We start from the raw sequence: 14270 nt of genomic DNA on the forward strand, positions 1-14270 counted from the left end.
TGAAATCCACACATTGCCTTTAATACTGTACATTAATACAGATTTTACTTTTTTTTTTTAATGGATGGTCAAAGGCATATCCTTTTTTACCGCCTAATATTTTCCATAAGTTAAAAAGCACATGTAAATAGCAATTTTAATTTTTCTCTCTGTTGTGTTTAGATTGGCTTGGAGCAAAAACAGTTTGTAGGTCCCATATAAATAGGAATGATAAAGACAAAAAGTGCAAAAATGAAACGGAGATTTCCCATCTATTTTAACAGGCAGAGGTAATGAGGGCATATGTTTTTACAATTCTCATTTAACCTTTGAGTTGAGAAGTGCATATCTTACATCTGAGCATAAGATTAACACAAACACTGTTTCATATCAATTCTCGTAAAAACTCCCATATTATACATCAAATTAAAACTTGGCACCATCTCCAGGTTGTAGTATGTTTGCTCCTTGAGCACAAAGGAACAATGTACTTGTACTTTCCTATGTCTTAGATGCTCAATGTTCTTCAAGAAAAACTGTGCAAGTTACTCTTCCTATCAGTACATAATGAGATGAAAATAATGCAGAATTAAATTACTCTAGAGCTGGATTTGTCTGAACTTGCCTCAGCAAGAAGTTGTGCAGTTGACAGACAAGTTGTGGGCAAAATTATAGACTTGATCTGTGTGACATTTCAAACCTAATTCTTTAAGTTAGATGTTCATGATAAAAAGCCATATAAGTCTGGGTCTGAATCTTGATACGTCACCTTTAACCGCATGGATGCTTCCCACGTCTATGTGAGTAATCGTTGATTTACAGGTGTGTGCGTGTGTGTTTGTGTGTGTGTGTGTGTGTGTGAGATGGCAGGGTACGGTGGAGTAGAACTGCTCGGGTGGTTTAGGGCTGGCGCCGTTCCCTCTTGGTGAGCAGGTAACACTGAATGGTTCTCAGTCGATCTTTGGCGGGGGCAAACTCAGGCTGCAGCTTCAGAGTGGACTCGTACCAGTGCATGGCTTTCTCAAACTCCTCCTGTCATCGTGAAACACAAACAAATCACCACAACTGTATAGAGGTTGTAAAACTGGGTAAACGTCAATGTGGCACAATTACCAAAAAAATCCAAATTAACACCTACATTAACATCATCTACAAACACACAGTCCTGCTCTTTCTCCTCTCCTAGCTCAACAACTCATCTTGCTGATTTAGAGTTTACCACAAGACACAAAACAAACTACTCTATAATGACTATTAGCATGATTATTTTTATCTTATATTTGTTGATCCATTTAAACAGTTTAACTCTTTGCACTGTGAATAAAATGTGAAAAAAAGAAATTTGGTTGCAGCCATTACCATTGCTATATAGACATTAGCGAGGGTAAAGTGGTTTACAACAAAGTGTGGGGCGATTTCGACTGCCATACGAGCGACCGTGAGGGCATCTTCCCATAGCCGAGCGTTCTGGAAGATGTTGGCCAAGCTAATGAGGGGCACGTCCTAAATAACAAAAAAAGAAAGAATATTTTTTTTCTTCATGTTTAAAATGATACTTCACACATTAAAAGGTAACAAGGTCAATTAAGTGTGAAACTTGCCTTCATATGGTGGGGGGCATAGTTGAGGGCCTGGCGTAGACAGTCGATTGCTCTCTTGCCTTGACCTTTCACCCTCCAGTACAGAGCAGCCATGCTGGATAAAACCCATGATGTCTGATTCTGCAGTTTCAGGGATTAGGAAAGAAAAAGCATATGCAATTTAACCACCAAAGACAAACACTTAAAAAGACTGAATAAACTCTGAATGTGGACTTCTGTCTTTACTTCTTGGCTGTGTTGAAAACCATTCAAACAGCACAGACAACAGAAGTGATATAATGAATACTGTCAGACTCAAAAACAGTGGACAAATTCAAATTCAAATTCAAATGGCAATGGAACTTGGGAAAAAAAAGCTTAATCTGCGCAAAATCAATGTAACTGATGCACAAATTAAAATGGCCTCCCATTTCAAATTGCAAGTAAACATTACTTATCTACTACTCATCAACTATAGCCAGCTATCCAGTGTAGTAGAAGCAAAAAAACAGATCTTAACCTTTTTCAAACAAAATATAAATTTTAATGCAGGAGCCTTTACCTTTTCCAGTACTTTAGCTATACGCGTTCCCACCTGCTCAAAGGACTGAGGGGAGAACTTGTCTTTGCCGAGGTTCTGCAGGACCTGTGAGTGACAACAATAAACACATGTGACACACTTAACTCTGAAGTCGTGCTGTGCTAATCACTACTTCAAGTGTGAGTGAAGTATTGTTTTTAGTGGCTCTGTGTATCTGTCCCGATACGACCAACAGAGGCCAACAGCGGCTTGTTGCGTGAAGGGGGTGAAGTCTGCCATCTCTGATTGCCTTGTTTTTCCTTGAGTCCAGTTGAGCAAAACAATGACTTTCCTTTATGAGAGTCTCAATGCCAAATCCCTGATGTTGAGCATGCATTGTATCTGCTACATGCTTTTATTAAGAGCCTACAATTTTCTATTAAACCTTAATTGTGCAAGTTCTAACATGAGCTGCTGGACCTGATCTTTTATTTTTCTGTGGAACCCACCACAAACTAATTGAAAGGATACTGTTGGTACTTGAAAACTAATAATCAACAATGTTGTTCTCTCTGTTTAAGACTGAAATAAAAAGAGCAGAGAATGAATGTTAAATCTTGTAATGTATGACTTCTTCCTCAGTCTACCTCTCGCAGTTGACTCTCTCCAGTGTAGTGGATGGCGGCACGATTGGCCACGCCTGCCAGGTGGTCGAGGGTGTGCATACTGGCAGCGAGGTTGGCATTGCATAAAGGCTCAGCTGCTGGCTCCTGGAGTGGAGTGGCAAAGTCTATGTGGTCTGTGATGCTGCAATTAGACAATTAAGGATACATTTTTAGATATGTATTATTATAAGTCTCCTTTGTTTTACTAAATGACAGTGGACATTCACAGGACACACAAGGAGAGAGAGATAGCTGGGACATGGCAAAAAAAACAGAGTGGAATCACCGATTTGCTTCCCATTTCCATCTAAAATGTTTTCCTTTTGTTTTCAGGTTCCTGTTGTTTTATTTACTACTAAACATTCATGTACAGTATTTTATTAAAATGCATCAACACATTAGAAGGCATCTTCTGATTAAATTATTGTGGATAGTTCTGAGGTATCCTCAGGTCAACATTTCAAGCATCTAATAAATTCGAAGTAATACAAAGAGATAAATGAATGGTATTCAAAAAATTATAAAATAAAATAATGAGACTATGATTAGGACAGTGAAATGCTTACTCAATGTTCTTGGCAGAGACAGCCAACCAGGTGCTTGCAACAGTGGTGAGGTCTACCCTCCGTGTTCGCTGGCACTCTTCTGGCCCTGGCCAGCCAAGACTTGTGTAGTCCCTCCAGCGACCTGCCCAGAAATACAAAAACCACAAAGACATCTCTCTCAGTTGGGTAACATCCAACTGGTGCCTTTCTTAAGTACAATATAGTTGCGAGGGATGTACCTGAAGGGCCAGGTGATGGTATAGTTGGCCCGCTGATCTCCAGGACAGAGTGTCCTCCAGGGAGCAACTCTCCATTCTGGCTGTCATCAGAGTTGGCAGAACTCTCTGTCCCATCTGCCTTAGCCTTTCTGACTCGCTTCACCTGGAAGGTGATCTGATGGGGGGGGAGAAAAGCTTACCTTAGTCACATCAGCCCTACTTAAATAGGCCAATCATTGTTATTTAAACTCCACTTACCCACTCTGCTCCCTCGTCATCTTCACAGTTTCCGAAGCAGGGCCCACCACCAGCACGGGCACCCATTACTCGGTCATTCTTTAACACCCGGATCCCTCGCAGGTCCCCTCGTTTGCCTCTGACATCGAGTGCTCCCTCAAAAGCTCCCATCAGGTCCTCTTTCAGCTGCCAATCCTCCTCCCCTTCCACTTCAGCTGAAAAGGGTGTGGCCATTTTAGCTGATCCAGAGACAAAGGGAGAATTCTGATGCTGTCCACCTGTCTCACCTGACCCATTACTGTCCAAGATAACCTCTAGGGGTGAATGAAAAAAACTGAATTTTACAAGAGTGGAGTGTAAGTACAGAAGCACTAAACTGAGCACGACAGAGACACTATCTCATTACTTTTGTTTCAAGCCAGCTAAGTGGGTCACCTTAGTGTGAGACTGAAGCATCTTAAGTTGGTGTATAGTGCGTCACTTTAGTAAAATATGTGTTAGTGTGCAAATGAGTGCCACATGTGAAACTGCTCTGAACTGAACAACGTCTACTTTGGACCAAACACTATGCAACACTGCTCAGGAAACTACTTTTATGATATCATCATAACATTCTTACTGTCAAAAAGTAAGGAGTCTTCCATTGGAGAAATGGCTGGTACATCCTGCTTTTCTTCATCCCATTCCTCTAGCTGTATACCAAGGTCTTCCTCAACCATACAGGCAGCACCTTCTGCATCAACACAAATCAAGGGAAAACCATTAGTCCAATACTCACCATAATAGACATGGAATAGTCACTTGTCAGGTGGCACAGACACAATTGTACCTATAGTATATGCATCTCCAGTAGTTAGCTTTGGGGAACTGGACTTGCTTGAGTTAAGTTTGAAGATGTTTCACCTATCATTCAAGAGGTGTCTTCAGTTCTGATTAACTGGTGGAAAGAACCATGTATTCAGCCTCTGAAGGCAGGAAACCTGTCTAGAGAGTTAAACAGTGCAGACCGTTCACCCCTCTGACCCTGTTTCAGGTCTTGCCATTGAATTAACAGAGACTGAGTAAACAACCTAGAGATTGCGGGAAACACCCTGAATGCATTCCTATGCCTGTCTTCCACTCAACTTGGAAAGTAACTGGGATGAAACCAGATTTCTGCATTACATTACATGACTGATGTGAAAACTTAACCAACATCAGGTTGCAACATCAACATTGTTTCAACATGAATAAAAGGCAGACAATAATTCTCTTACTTACTATGTCAACACAGTGACAGCTTTCATGTGAGAGGTTGTAACTTTGAGCTGCCAGCCATTGTTGAAACATTCAGAAGAGAGTGTGGGTGCACGCAATGCCAAAGTTGGCCAACTTGCGGACGTCTTTTTTTTTTTTTTAAATGCTCTACTGTGGATTGTAACTATTTCACTGCCACATTAAAAGTGCTGTTATTGTTGCAGCTGTGGATGGCTCTTGCACATGTGTTCTTTATTTTATTTTGGGTTTTATGAACACATATGTTAGGGCCGGGCGATAAGGACCAAAACTCATATCGCAATAATTTTGTTCGAATGGCGATATGCGATATTATAACGATATTTTGAACAAAACGGGTTAGCTCGCTAGCTCACCTGTTGACCACTCAGCTAACAGCCAAGAGCTGAAACAGCTGATAGCTGAAACCCGGTGTCCAGAGTTTACAACAGAAACCTGGAGACAGGAGACCAGAAACCTGGAGACCAGAACCTCGGTGTCTGCACGGTAAACAACGAGCCGCTGATGTGTTTTAAGTCCACTTGGAGCCGAAATCTGTGGCTAACAGCTGAGCGGCTAATTATTATTATTATCCATTATATCTGGATGTGTCAGTTCCTTGTGTTAATTGTAAATATGTCATTAAAAGACTGTTGGCAAGCGAACTTTTAAGGAACTTTTAAAGTGTGCTTTATTATAATATTGTACTTTGGACTTCTTGTTGATCTTTAATATGGCCTCTTCTATAACACAGGCCTTTTTCAGACATTCTTTTTTACCCATGCTGTAGGTAAACTTATTATATCCTCAAAGATTTTAATGCAAGGAGTCAGAAAGGCAATGACTGTCAGTTTTCAGGCGTGGTTTAGACACAACTCACCAAAATTGAGATATAGTTTTTTTTTTTTTTTTCTTAAATAACAACTTGGAATACAACACAAAGGCTGAAACAAGTGTGATTATCTGGGTGTGGGTGTGTGTTTTATGATTGCTTGTGTGACCTCATGCTCTCATTGTGCTTGGTGAGAGCAATATTTAGCTTTGGAGAATAAAATATATACCCTTCTAAATTTGGCATCAGCTATTTTCTGCAACCTAAATTATTGAGTGGCAAATTTTTCCACTCCAAAACCCTTTTCACTTCACTCCTACTGATATGAATAAAGAAGCAGATACAGTTTCTGTTCACCTCAGAACATACAGCTTGTTTCAGCCACTCTTGTAGTGAGGAGGTCCAACTGCCAGTTAGTCAAACAATAACCATTTTTTGTAAAAAATTAAAAAGGAAGAGAGAAATGCTTTATTTTATAGGGCCTAGTACGTTGTATTTCAACGTGTGACTCATCAAAGCAAAATATCAATATTTAGAAAACGGAACATATTTAATAAAAAAAAAAAGAAGCTACAATTTACCTGGAATTTGTTTCTGTAGCATCTTAAATGTATCTTCATGTAGGACAAATGTTAGTCTATCCATCTTTTTGGTACAGGGCTCAAGTTTTGATTTAATTTCCAAAATATGATTAGATCAACTCTTGCCTTTGCAGCAAGAAAACCCGGTTGGAACGAGGGCCTTTCTGCATGTAGATGTCCTCCAAAAACATGCAATGGGAATGAGGTAAATTGGACACTCTAAATTGACTGTAGGTGGGAGTGTGAGAGTGGATGGTTGTTTGTCTCCATATGTGGCCCTGTGATGGACTGGCTATCTGTCCAGGGTGTACCAGCTGAGATTGGCACACCACCCCTGAGGCCCTCAATTGGAGGATAAAGTGGGAGAAGATGGATTGACGAATGGATGGAGGGATGATTAGATTATAACTGGTGAGATAGCCTGTATATAAACTGTATTTAATGAGTTATGCGGTGCATTGTACCAATCACCTTTTTTATTTACTTTATTTTATCTTCTATGGACCCTTTTGTGAGTCTTTAATAAAGTTTGAATTGAATTAGATCAACTAATAGTGATACTTGGGTTTAAGAAGCATACAAATTCTCCAGGTCGTGCCAGAGCACAACAATTTAATTAATGAATTTACTTACCTAAGCAGGGGTGTCGGTGTGAAAGATTGTAAAGGATTGGGTAAAACTGCAGACAACGCAGCAGATGTAGGCTGGAAAGACACTGATCACAGCCAGCTAAAGAGGAGGAGGAGGAGGGGGAAAGGGCCATCACCAGGATGTGGCGGAACAAGTCCAGAGCACCTGTCACATTGCCCTGGGCCAAGTGCACACTCACCAGGCTGAGCAGAGTGTGGGGCTAAGGAAAACAAAGCAAAACAAAACAGAGGAATATTTAGCTTGGTAACACATACATGTAAACTGACACAAATCTGAGTTAGACTGAGTCAAAAACTAATTATTTCACATATCTCTTCTTCTTCCTACACTGGTTAATCGTCAACATCCACAGCATTAATTTATCACTTGGCCATTTAATTTCAACTCCATTAGGTCTGGATGTGTCTGTCTCTTTCAATGCTTGATTTCATGACAGTTTTGAAGGGTTGCTTATCAATTTTTGTCCATGCTGACTTGATAGCATTTTGCAGGTGTTTTGGCCACATAGCCTTCCCATGGAACGCTTTCGATGAAATACAAAGCAATCTGCACTACACTGGTGCACCATATTCATATTCATCTTACTACCATGAGTAGACTAGTACTTTTTGACATGGTACAACATACTTCTGGACACTTCCATTTAACAAAGAATTCCATTTTTGGCAAGTGAAAGATGTACATAGGTTAGAAACATTATTGCACAACACAGGATTCAAATGTTGATCAAGTGTTATTAAGGGCCAGGTATCTTTTGTGTCATAGATTGGTTAATAATGGCTTTATTGCAAGTAAATAGGTGGGACTATAATTAACCATGTACATAACCATATATCATGAAATTCAATGCACTTTGTGGTATAATTGTAATTTAGGAAAACTGTATTTGGCTAACCTGATGAGATAGTGAGCATAGGCAATATAATAAATATGTGATATGATCTTGTGGCCTTATTTGGAAAACATACGTATGTATGCCATTAGTAATGAATAGAGCTGCAACTGATTATTTTCATAATTGATTAATCGGTCGATTGTTTTCTCGATTAATTGAGTAATCGTTTGGTTCATACAATGTCAGAAAACGTTTAAAAATGTTCATGTTGATGATGATGAAATGATGTCTTGTTTTGTCCACAAACCAAAATGATTCAGATTTAATGATTTGTTTTGTTTTGTTATATGGAGCAAAGAAACAAAGAATATATTCACATCAAAAATCGTGTTTTAATAATGAAAAAAGCTTCAAACCGATGAATTGATTATCAAAATAGTTGACAATTAATTTAGTAATCGATTAATAATCGATTAATCGAGTAATTGTTTCAGCTCTAGTAATGAGTATTGTATTCTACAAAGAGCAGCAGACGGACTGTCTGAAAAAGCTGCTTGTTTGAGTCCACCTAGACTTAATGTGATCAAAAGTGTAATGTACAAGTTATGATGTGGGAGTGAGTGACAATCAAGAATATTATATTTCCACCCCTGGCTGATTGTACTCAATTGCATTGTAAGTCGCGTTGGATAAAAGCGTCTGCTAAATGACATGTAATGTAATGTAATGTAATGTCTACCTCTGTTTCGTTGAGTGGCAATGCTTGCTCCAGCAGTGCTTGTGCATGGGTAGTCAAGCGATGGTGTAGCAGCAAGTTAGCAGCATTGGTGAGGGGCAAGTGACGGTGGGAAGTTGGAGCTGAGCTCAAAACTTGGCGCAGGCACTGTAGGGCACGACTGCCATTGCCTTTGGCCCGCCAGAATAGAGCTGCCTCATTGAGGACCTGCCAGCGGGGTATAGTGACCTATATATACACAAACAAACTTCTGTTAGCTCTTAACGTGAAAGAGAGAGTTTCAGAATGACTTTAAAAACCAGTGTTTGAAATCATTTTCATTTGAAGAAATTGAAGATAAAACAATACTTAATTTTTAAAAATAACAATCATGTGGTTATACCAACTGATGCCATTTTGGGCCCTTTTTTTTTTTTTAACAATAGCCCACATTGGACCGACTATAAATCTTTAGAGTTTTGATGCAAATTGAAGGGCACAGGTACTCCAATACATTTGGCAGGAAAGGGTGAGGTAAGGGATAATCAGCTGTAACATGCAACCTCAATATATTTTACACACTGTATCTTTAAGTGACTCATGATCAAATTCGAGTTTGAGTAATGACACCATACTTCTGATTAAGGGCTTAAATTGTGGCACTTAGACATTCAGACTTGCAGGTATTGTACATTCAGTAGCAACAGAAACATTAATGTGCTGCAAGACCAGAGGATTGAGAAGCTCGCTTACCTGCGTCATAGCTTCAGCTACTCTAGAACCAATCTGCTCCAGGGTCCATCCTCCACTGCGTAACTGCAGGATCTGTAATAAGATACAGGGTTGCTACAAGTTTTCTTACATTGAGAACCCACACTTTTCCAGACTTCCTGGTAGATTTTCTCTCGCACAGTGTTTTTTCAGCTGCATTCCCGGTCTCACACTATATTTAAATTTATATTCATAGATTTGTTGTTTTAGCAATGCTATAATGACCATACAGGTTAAAGTGCCAAGTATCTAGTGTGACCCACCCTTATACTTGAACAGTTGTATAACCCTGGCTCTTTTAAATCTGGAATGGAACCCTAATTAATCTAACTCAGTGATGTTGATAGGTTTCCAAAGTCGTCCCAGGAGCCACAGGTGCTGATTTGTAGGGGTCCCACAGAAATTCAGTGGAGATGATTATTCCGTAAGATAATAATAATGATGTGGTATTCATTCATTCATTCACTGTCGACTGCTTTATTCTCCACAATCCCAATCTACTGTAGTGAGTATACTGTCCCCCACCCCTCAGCACACAACATGTGCTCTTGCGGCGCACACGTTCACACGCACACAAAATGTGACGGTGCTTTGTTGGTTAACTAATCAGGCAACAGGGAAGGGGATAATGTTATTACTGTGTCGTGCCTGGATTCACCCATAAAAAAAGGTGCCAGCAAGCTAATGCTGAAAACACAAACAGTGACACTTTGGCACCGTCTTCTCTGTGCCAGATATCCCGCTTTTTCATAGTGTCGTTTGATAAAGGCTGTATTGTGCTGTGCATGTAGAGGAGGGGCGGATGAACATGCTGTCAGTATGTGTGTGTGCATGAGTGAGAAACCCTGAACATTAAGATCACCTCTGTTACACACATACACACAAATCAAAGAAATGAAATCCCCAGCAACAAGAATTTATGAAGAAAGTTTTTTTTATCTTGTGCACACAATATGTGGAGAAAGATTATTAGATTACAACACAGTAACAGGTATCGACTAGGGATGCACCAAAATTAAAATTTAAAACGAAAATCAGGAAACACTGAAAGAATTATGCCAATTCTGTACCATTGTATTTTTAATCTAATTTTGTTGTTATGGCTGGGACTAAAGTCAAGGCATTGCACTTGTATAGATTAATATGTATGCTTCAAAGAATAAAATCAATTAAGAAACTATGAAAATATTTAGGCGGATCTCATCGAACATATCAGACAACAAGGGTGCATGCTCCTTATCTGGTGTATCACCGTTTCCAACGCAGCCTGGATTATTTATCTTTGCACTGCTTTATCCCCACATCCAAGTAATGATCTTGATGACAAGGATCGAGTACAGTCGCGATGAAGTGCAGGGGATCCAAGCAGAGCTTAGTAAAACATGTTGACAGACTCTTAAGACTACACTTTTCATTATTTCCACTTAACGCTCAAAGAGGGCGAGAAGAGAGAGAATGTTCTCCATTAAGAACCTACTGGTGTGAAGCGAATGTCCATTTTATTGGTGTTCCAAACTGATCTTGGAAAGACTCAATAGTCAATAAACAGGCGCATGCTGGACGCAGTTTTTTCATGCGCCAACATTCTGTTTCAGTCGTGTTGTTTCGGTGTTAAAAGTATTTTTAGGCCATTTTCAGCCAAAATGTTTCGGTGCATCTCTAGTTTTGATGAGCTACTTATAAGACCACTGTATGTGAATGACTGTATACATATCAGTGTGCACCGGGACTGGGAGGAGAGGCACCGCGGCTCAAACTGAGGAATCGTAATACAATGTCCACTCCGACACCTCACCAGTTAGTTCAACAGGCTGCTGCGATGAAACTGCGCACAATGTATTGTTGTCAAGGAAAAATGAGGCGTCTCCATGGGATGCATGGTCACCGAATTTGACGCGTCCTTATAGATTGTAAAGTGTAAGAGACGCAGGACCCTTACCTATCAACTATTTCAAGTCAACAAGTGGCTGCAGTGAACAATGTCTTTAAATTTAGACATGCTTGAGCATTACATAAAGTATACATGTTTATTGACACCTTGCTAAAAATCAACTTTCACTCACATAGTTCCAATCCAAATACCAATGATCACAGAATTTGACAGACATAAAAACAACAAAGCTGATGGTGCCCCAAGACTTTTGCACAGTGCTGTGCAAACAATCTGCACAGGCTATTCGTCAATCAGAGTCATTGTCTTTTTCAAAACACACATACCTGGGAAGCAAAGGAATCTGGCACCTCCTTTTCTTCCAGCTGCCAGTCTATTGAGGCTGGCAGGAGGGCTGGATATGGTTGGGGGATGGGACCACAGTCTGGCAATGTCACTGCCTGAGGAGGATTGCTCGTCCCATAGAGCAGAGTTGCCACTGGGCTAAATGTACACAATTAGACATGGTGAGCTTTGAGAACATAAAGTCACAATATGCTCACTTCCCTTTAAATTATTCCCCTTTGCTTTGGAGATCACTCTGGTCCTGTTCATACTGGCTTTAAGGTATATCTCGTATCATACAAGAGCCTCATGGGGCCTCACTTCTATGTCAAGTTTGGGATTTAAAAAAAAACGAACTTAACGGGAAACATGCAGCCCTTCACAGAAACTCTGACCCATGTGTAAGCACATAAACGGGAGAGAGGTGAAACTGCGACGATGGCAGAAGGATAAATATCCAGAAACTTTTCAAAATGAAACTGTGAAAAATAAAGTTTGAGTTGATTGTGATTTATAACGGTAAACTGGCATGGGACATGCGTGTGCATGGTTTTAGAAATCAAAATATTTATGCGAGTAAGCACTTTCTGTGTTTCATACATATGGCAACTTATCAGGCGTACCTAAGCACAGTTTTATAAATGAGGTCCCTGAACATAAGTGCAGAGCTCAGGTGCACAGGTATGAATACACCAACTTGTGCACTGAAATGTGCCCTGAGCCACACTGAACAAGAAATTGTACTAAACTGTTAGACAAAACCTGTTTAAAATCATTAGGGCAGTGATGTGTTGGGAATTTGCCAAGTGATATGTGTAAGTGATTAGTTAAGTACGAGACAAATTTTATGTATGTTCAGTGTGTAAGAATTATTGGCATCTAGAGGCGAGTCTGCAGATTGCAAGCGAGTAGGAAAGTACTGCAATGGAGAAAAAGAGAACATGCTCCTAGTATAAAGACAAATATAACACAATTATGATTTTATGTTGTTTCTGCTAATAACTCTCCTAAATACTAGCATTGCTGAATCCCCATTCAGCAATGCGCAGTATACTGACCTGAGAGCCTGAGTTTCAGGTGGAAGGTAGTAGGTTGGAAGCAGGTGAGCAGGGGGAACACTTGGGTACTCATGGGCACAGTCAGTCCTCTGAGGCCACAGCATCCTCTGTATGTCCTAAAGCAAAACTGTACTGTCAGCAACTCATTCTCTACAATGGCCTTTTATTATCATCATCAAGTGTACACAGGTATAACACATAAACTTAAACTTAAATAAACAAAATATATAAACAAAAACATAAATATGCTTAATGACCAATATTGCAACTGCAACTTTACGTATTTAAATTTTTTAAATCAAAATTCAGTTGAATATACACTGTGTTGTAAATTGGAAATGTGATGAAGCATTAACACAAGACACCATTAAATGTATTATTGCTATATATGATATGATTTATTTCTAACGTGTATGTATTAAATTGAACAACAATTAAACTACACTTGGGTTAATTGAGTTGTTATAAAGTTTGATTTCAATTTAAAAATAATTAATTGCTTAGCTCTAGTCTGCATTTGCTGCCTTTTTCACAACCAATGAAGTTTTCAAGGACCATATCCTATCTTTTTTTTTTTTTTTTCCAAACAAAAAAGTGATCCACCATCTCTACAAAACATTCACTTTGTTTGACGCATGTAGTGTGTTTTAAAAATTGTGTTAAGTGTATATTAGCATTGCAGAAGTTTCATTTGTCCATTTGTTTTGCTATTCATTTGATGGTGTGCTCAAAAATCAGAGTTTACATACAAAATATGGATTTGCATTCATCTCTCTAATCTTGCCTGTGTGTAATCCTGATGATTGCCCCACAGGGCAGCAGCAGGGTCTTGGTCTCCAGAGACAGACGGATGGAGCTGGGGACTAGCTGCAGTCTGATTTGAGTTACGCTCAGACACAAGCGCCACGCTGGATGCCACTGATGCCTCCTCTCCAAACTAAGAACAATAAGGGAAATAAAGTTGTGACAAAGAAAGTGGCAAAGGATTTTCCAAAAGTAATGTGTGATTTCTTTTTTGTGTGTGCTTCAATTAAACACTAAAAGCTAAACACGAGATAAACACTAAAAGCTGTAACACATAACATAATGTTGGTGGTAAAAGAACAGCACATTATTATTTAAATAATCTGTGTCAGGGAAAGCCTGGAAAATGAGTCACCTCCTTATAAACATCCTACCTTATAATATATAGACTTACTTGGACATAGTGGACATGTTCAAACAGATCACCCCGATGATAGCGCACAGGCAGATCAAAGGGGCAGTAGAGGCTGCGCTGCTGCTGACCCAACCGGCACATCTGATGGTTCCCTAGAACACATGTGATACATTTTATGCTTCAGGATCAAAGAAAGTACATTTACAAATAGTAATGTGATAACACATTTTTCCTGGCAACTTATATAGTCAGGTACATTAAGTCCATACAATTATATTTATCTCAACTCCACAACATTACTAGATATGTCATATCATATTGTTGTAACGAACCTAATTGATTATCTCTATATCTTTAAATATCAATAACTTCCATTTGTTTAGAACAGAATATACCAGGTCACATATACCAGCACAAGTCATAACCTTTCCCCTTTACATTTGAAAATATATAAC

The 14270-nt window shown here is 39.4% G+C and overlaps 1 protein-coding gene across 4 annotated transcripts in view; it reads right to left on the reverse strand.

Annotated features, from left to right (window-relative positions):
* Positions 1–14270, reverse strand: part of ttc17 (tetratricopeptide repeat domain 17) — a 21446-nt gene continuing 7176 nt past the window's right edge. The window contains exons 10-26 of one of the 4 annotated variants that reach the window (XM_058628725.1): positions 13855–13967; positions 13441–13593; positions 12657–12772; positions 11601–11757; positions 9366–9437; positions 8637–8861; positions 7045–7261; positions 4364–4477; positions 4032–4058; positions 3766–3959; positions 3529–3682; positions 3311–3431; positions 2727–2886; positions 2122–2205; positions 1581–1700; positions 1339–1482; positions 1–1011 (exon numbers count right to left, since the gene is read on the reverse strand). In XM_058628725.1, the coding sequence (XP_058484708.1) occupies positions 880–1011; positions 1339–1482; positions 1581–1700; positions 2122–2205; positions 2727–2886; positions 3311–3431; positions 3529–3682; positions 3766–3959; positions 4032–4058; positions 4364–4477; positions 7045–7261; positions 8637–8861; positions 9366–9437; positions 11601–11757; positions 12657–12772; positions 13441–13593; positions 13855–13967 (2303 nt within the window). In that variant the 3' untranslated portion in view covers positions 1–879. Of the gene's footprint in view, positions 1012–1338; positions 1483–1580; positions 1701–2121; positions 2206–2726; positions 2887–3310; positions 3432–3528; positions 3683–3765; positions 4059–4363; positions 4478–7044; positions 7262–8636; positions 8862–9365; positions 9438–11600; positions 11758–12656; positions 12773–13440; positions 13594–13854; positions 13968–14270 lie in introns of all 4 variants that reach the window. The other 3 variants (XM_058628727.1, XM_058628726.1, XM_058628724.1) reach the window with 3 other exon arrangements.

Source organism: Solea solea, chromosome 5, assembly GCF_958295425.1.
Source record: "Solea solea chromosome 5, fSolSol10.1, whole genome shotgun sequence".
In the NCBI taxonomy this organism is placed as follows: Eukaryota; Metazoa; Chordata; class Actinopteri; order Pleuronectiformes; family Soleidae; genus Solea; species Solea solea.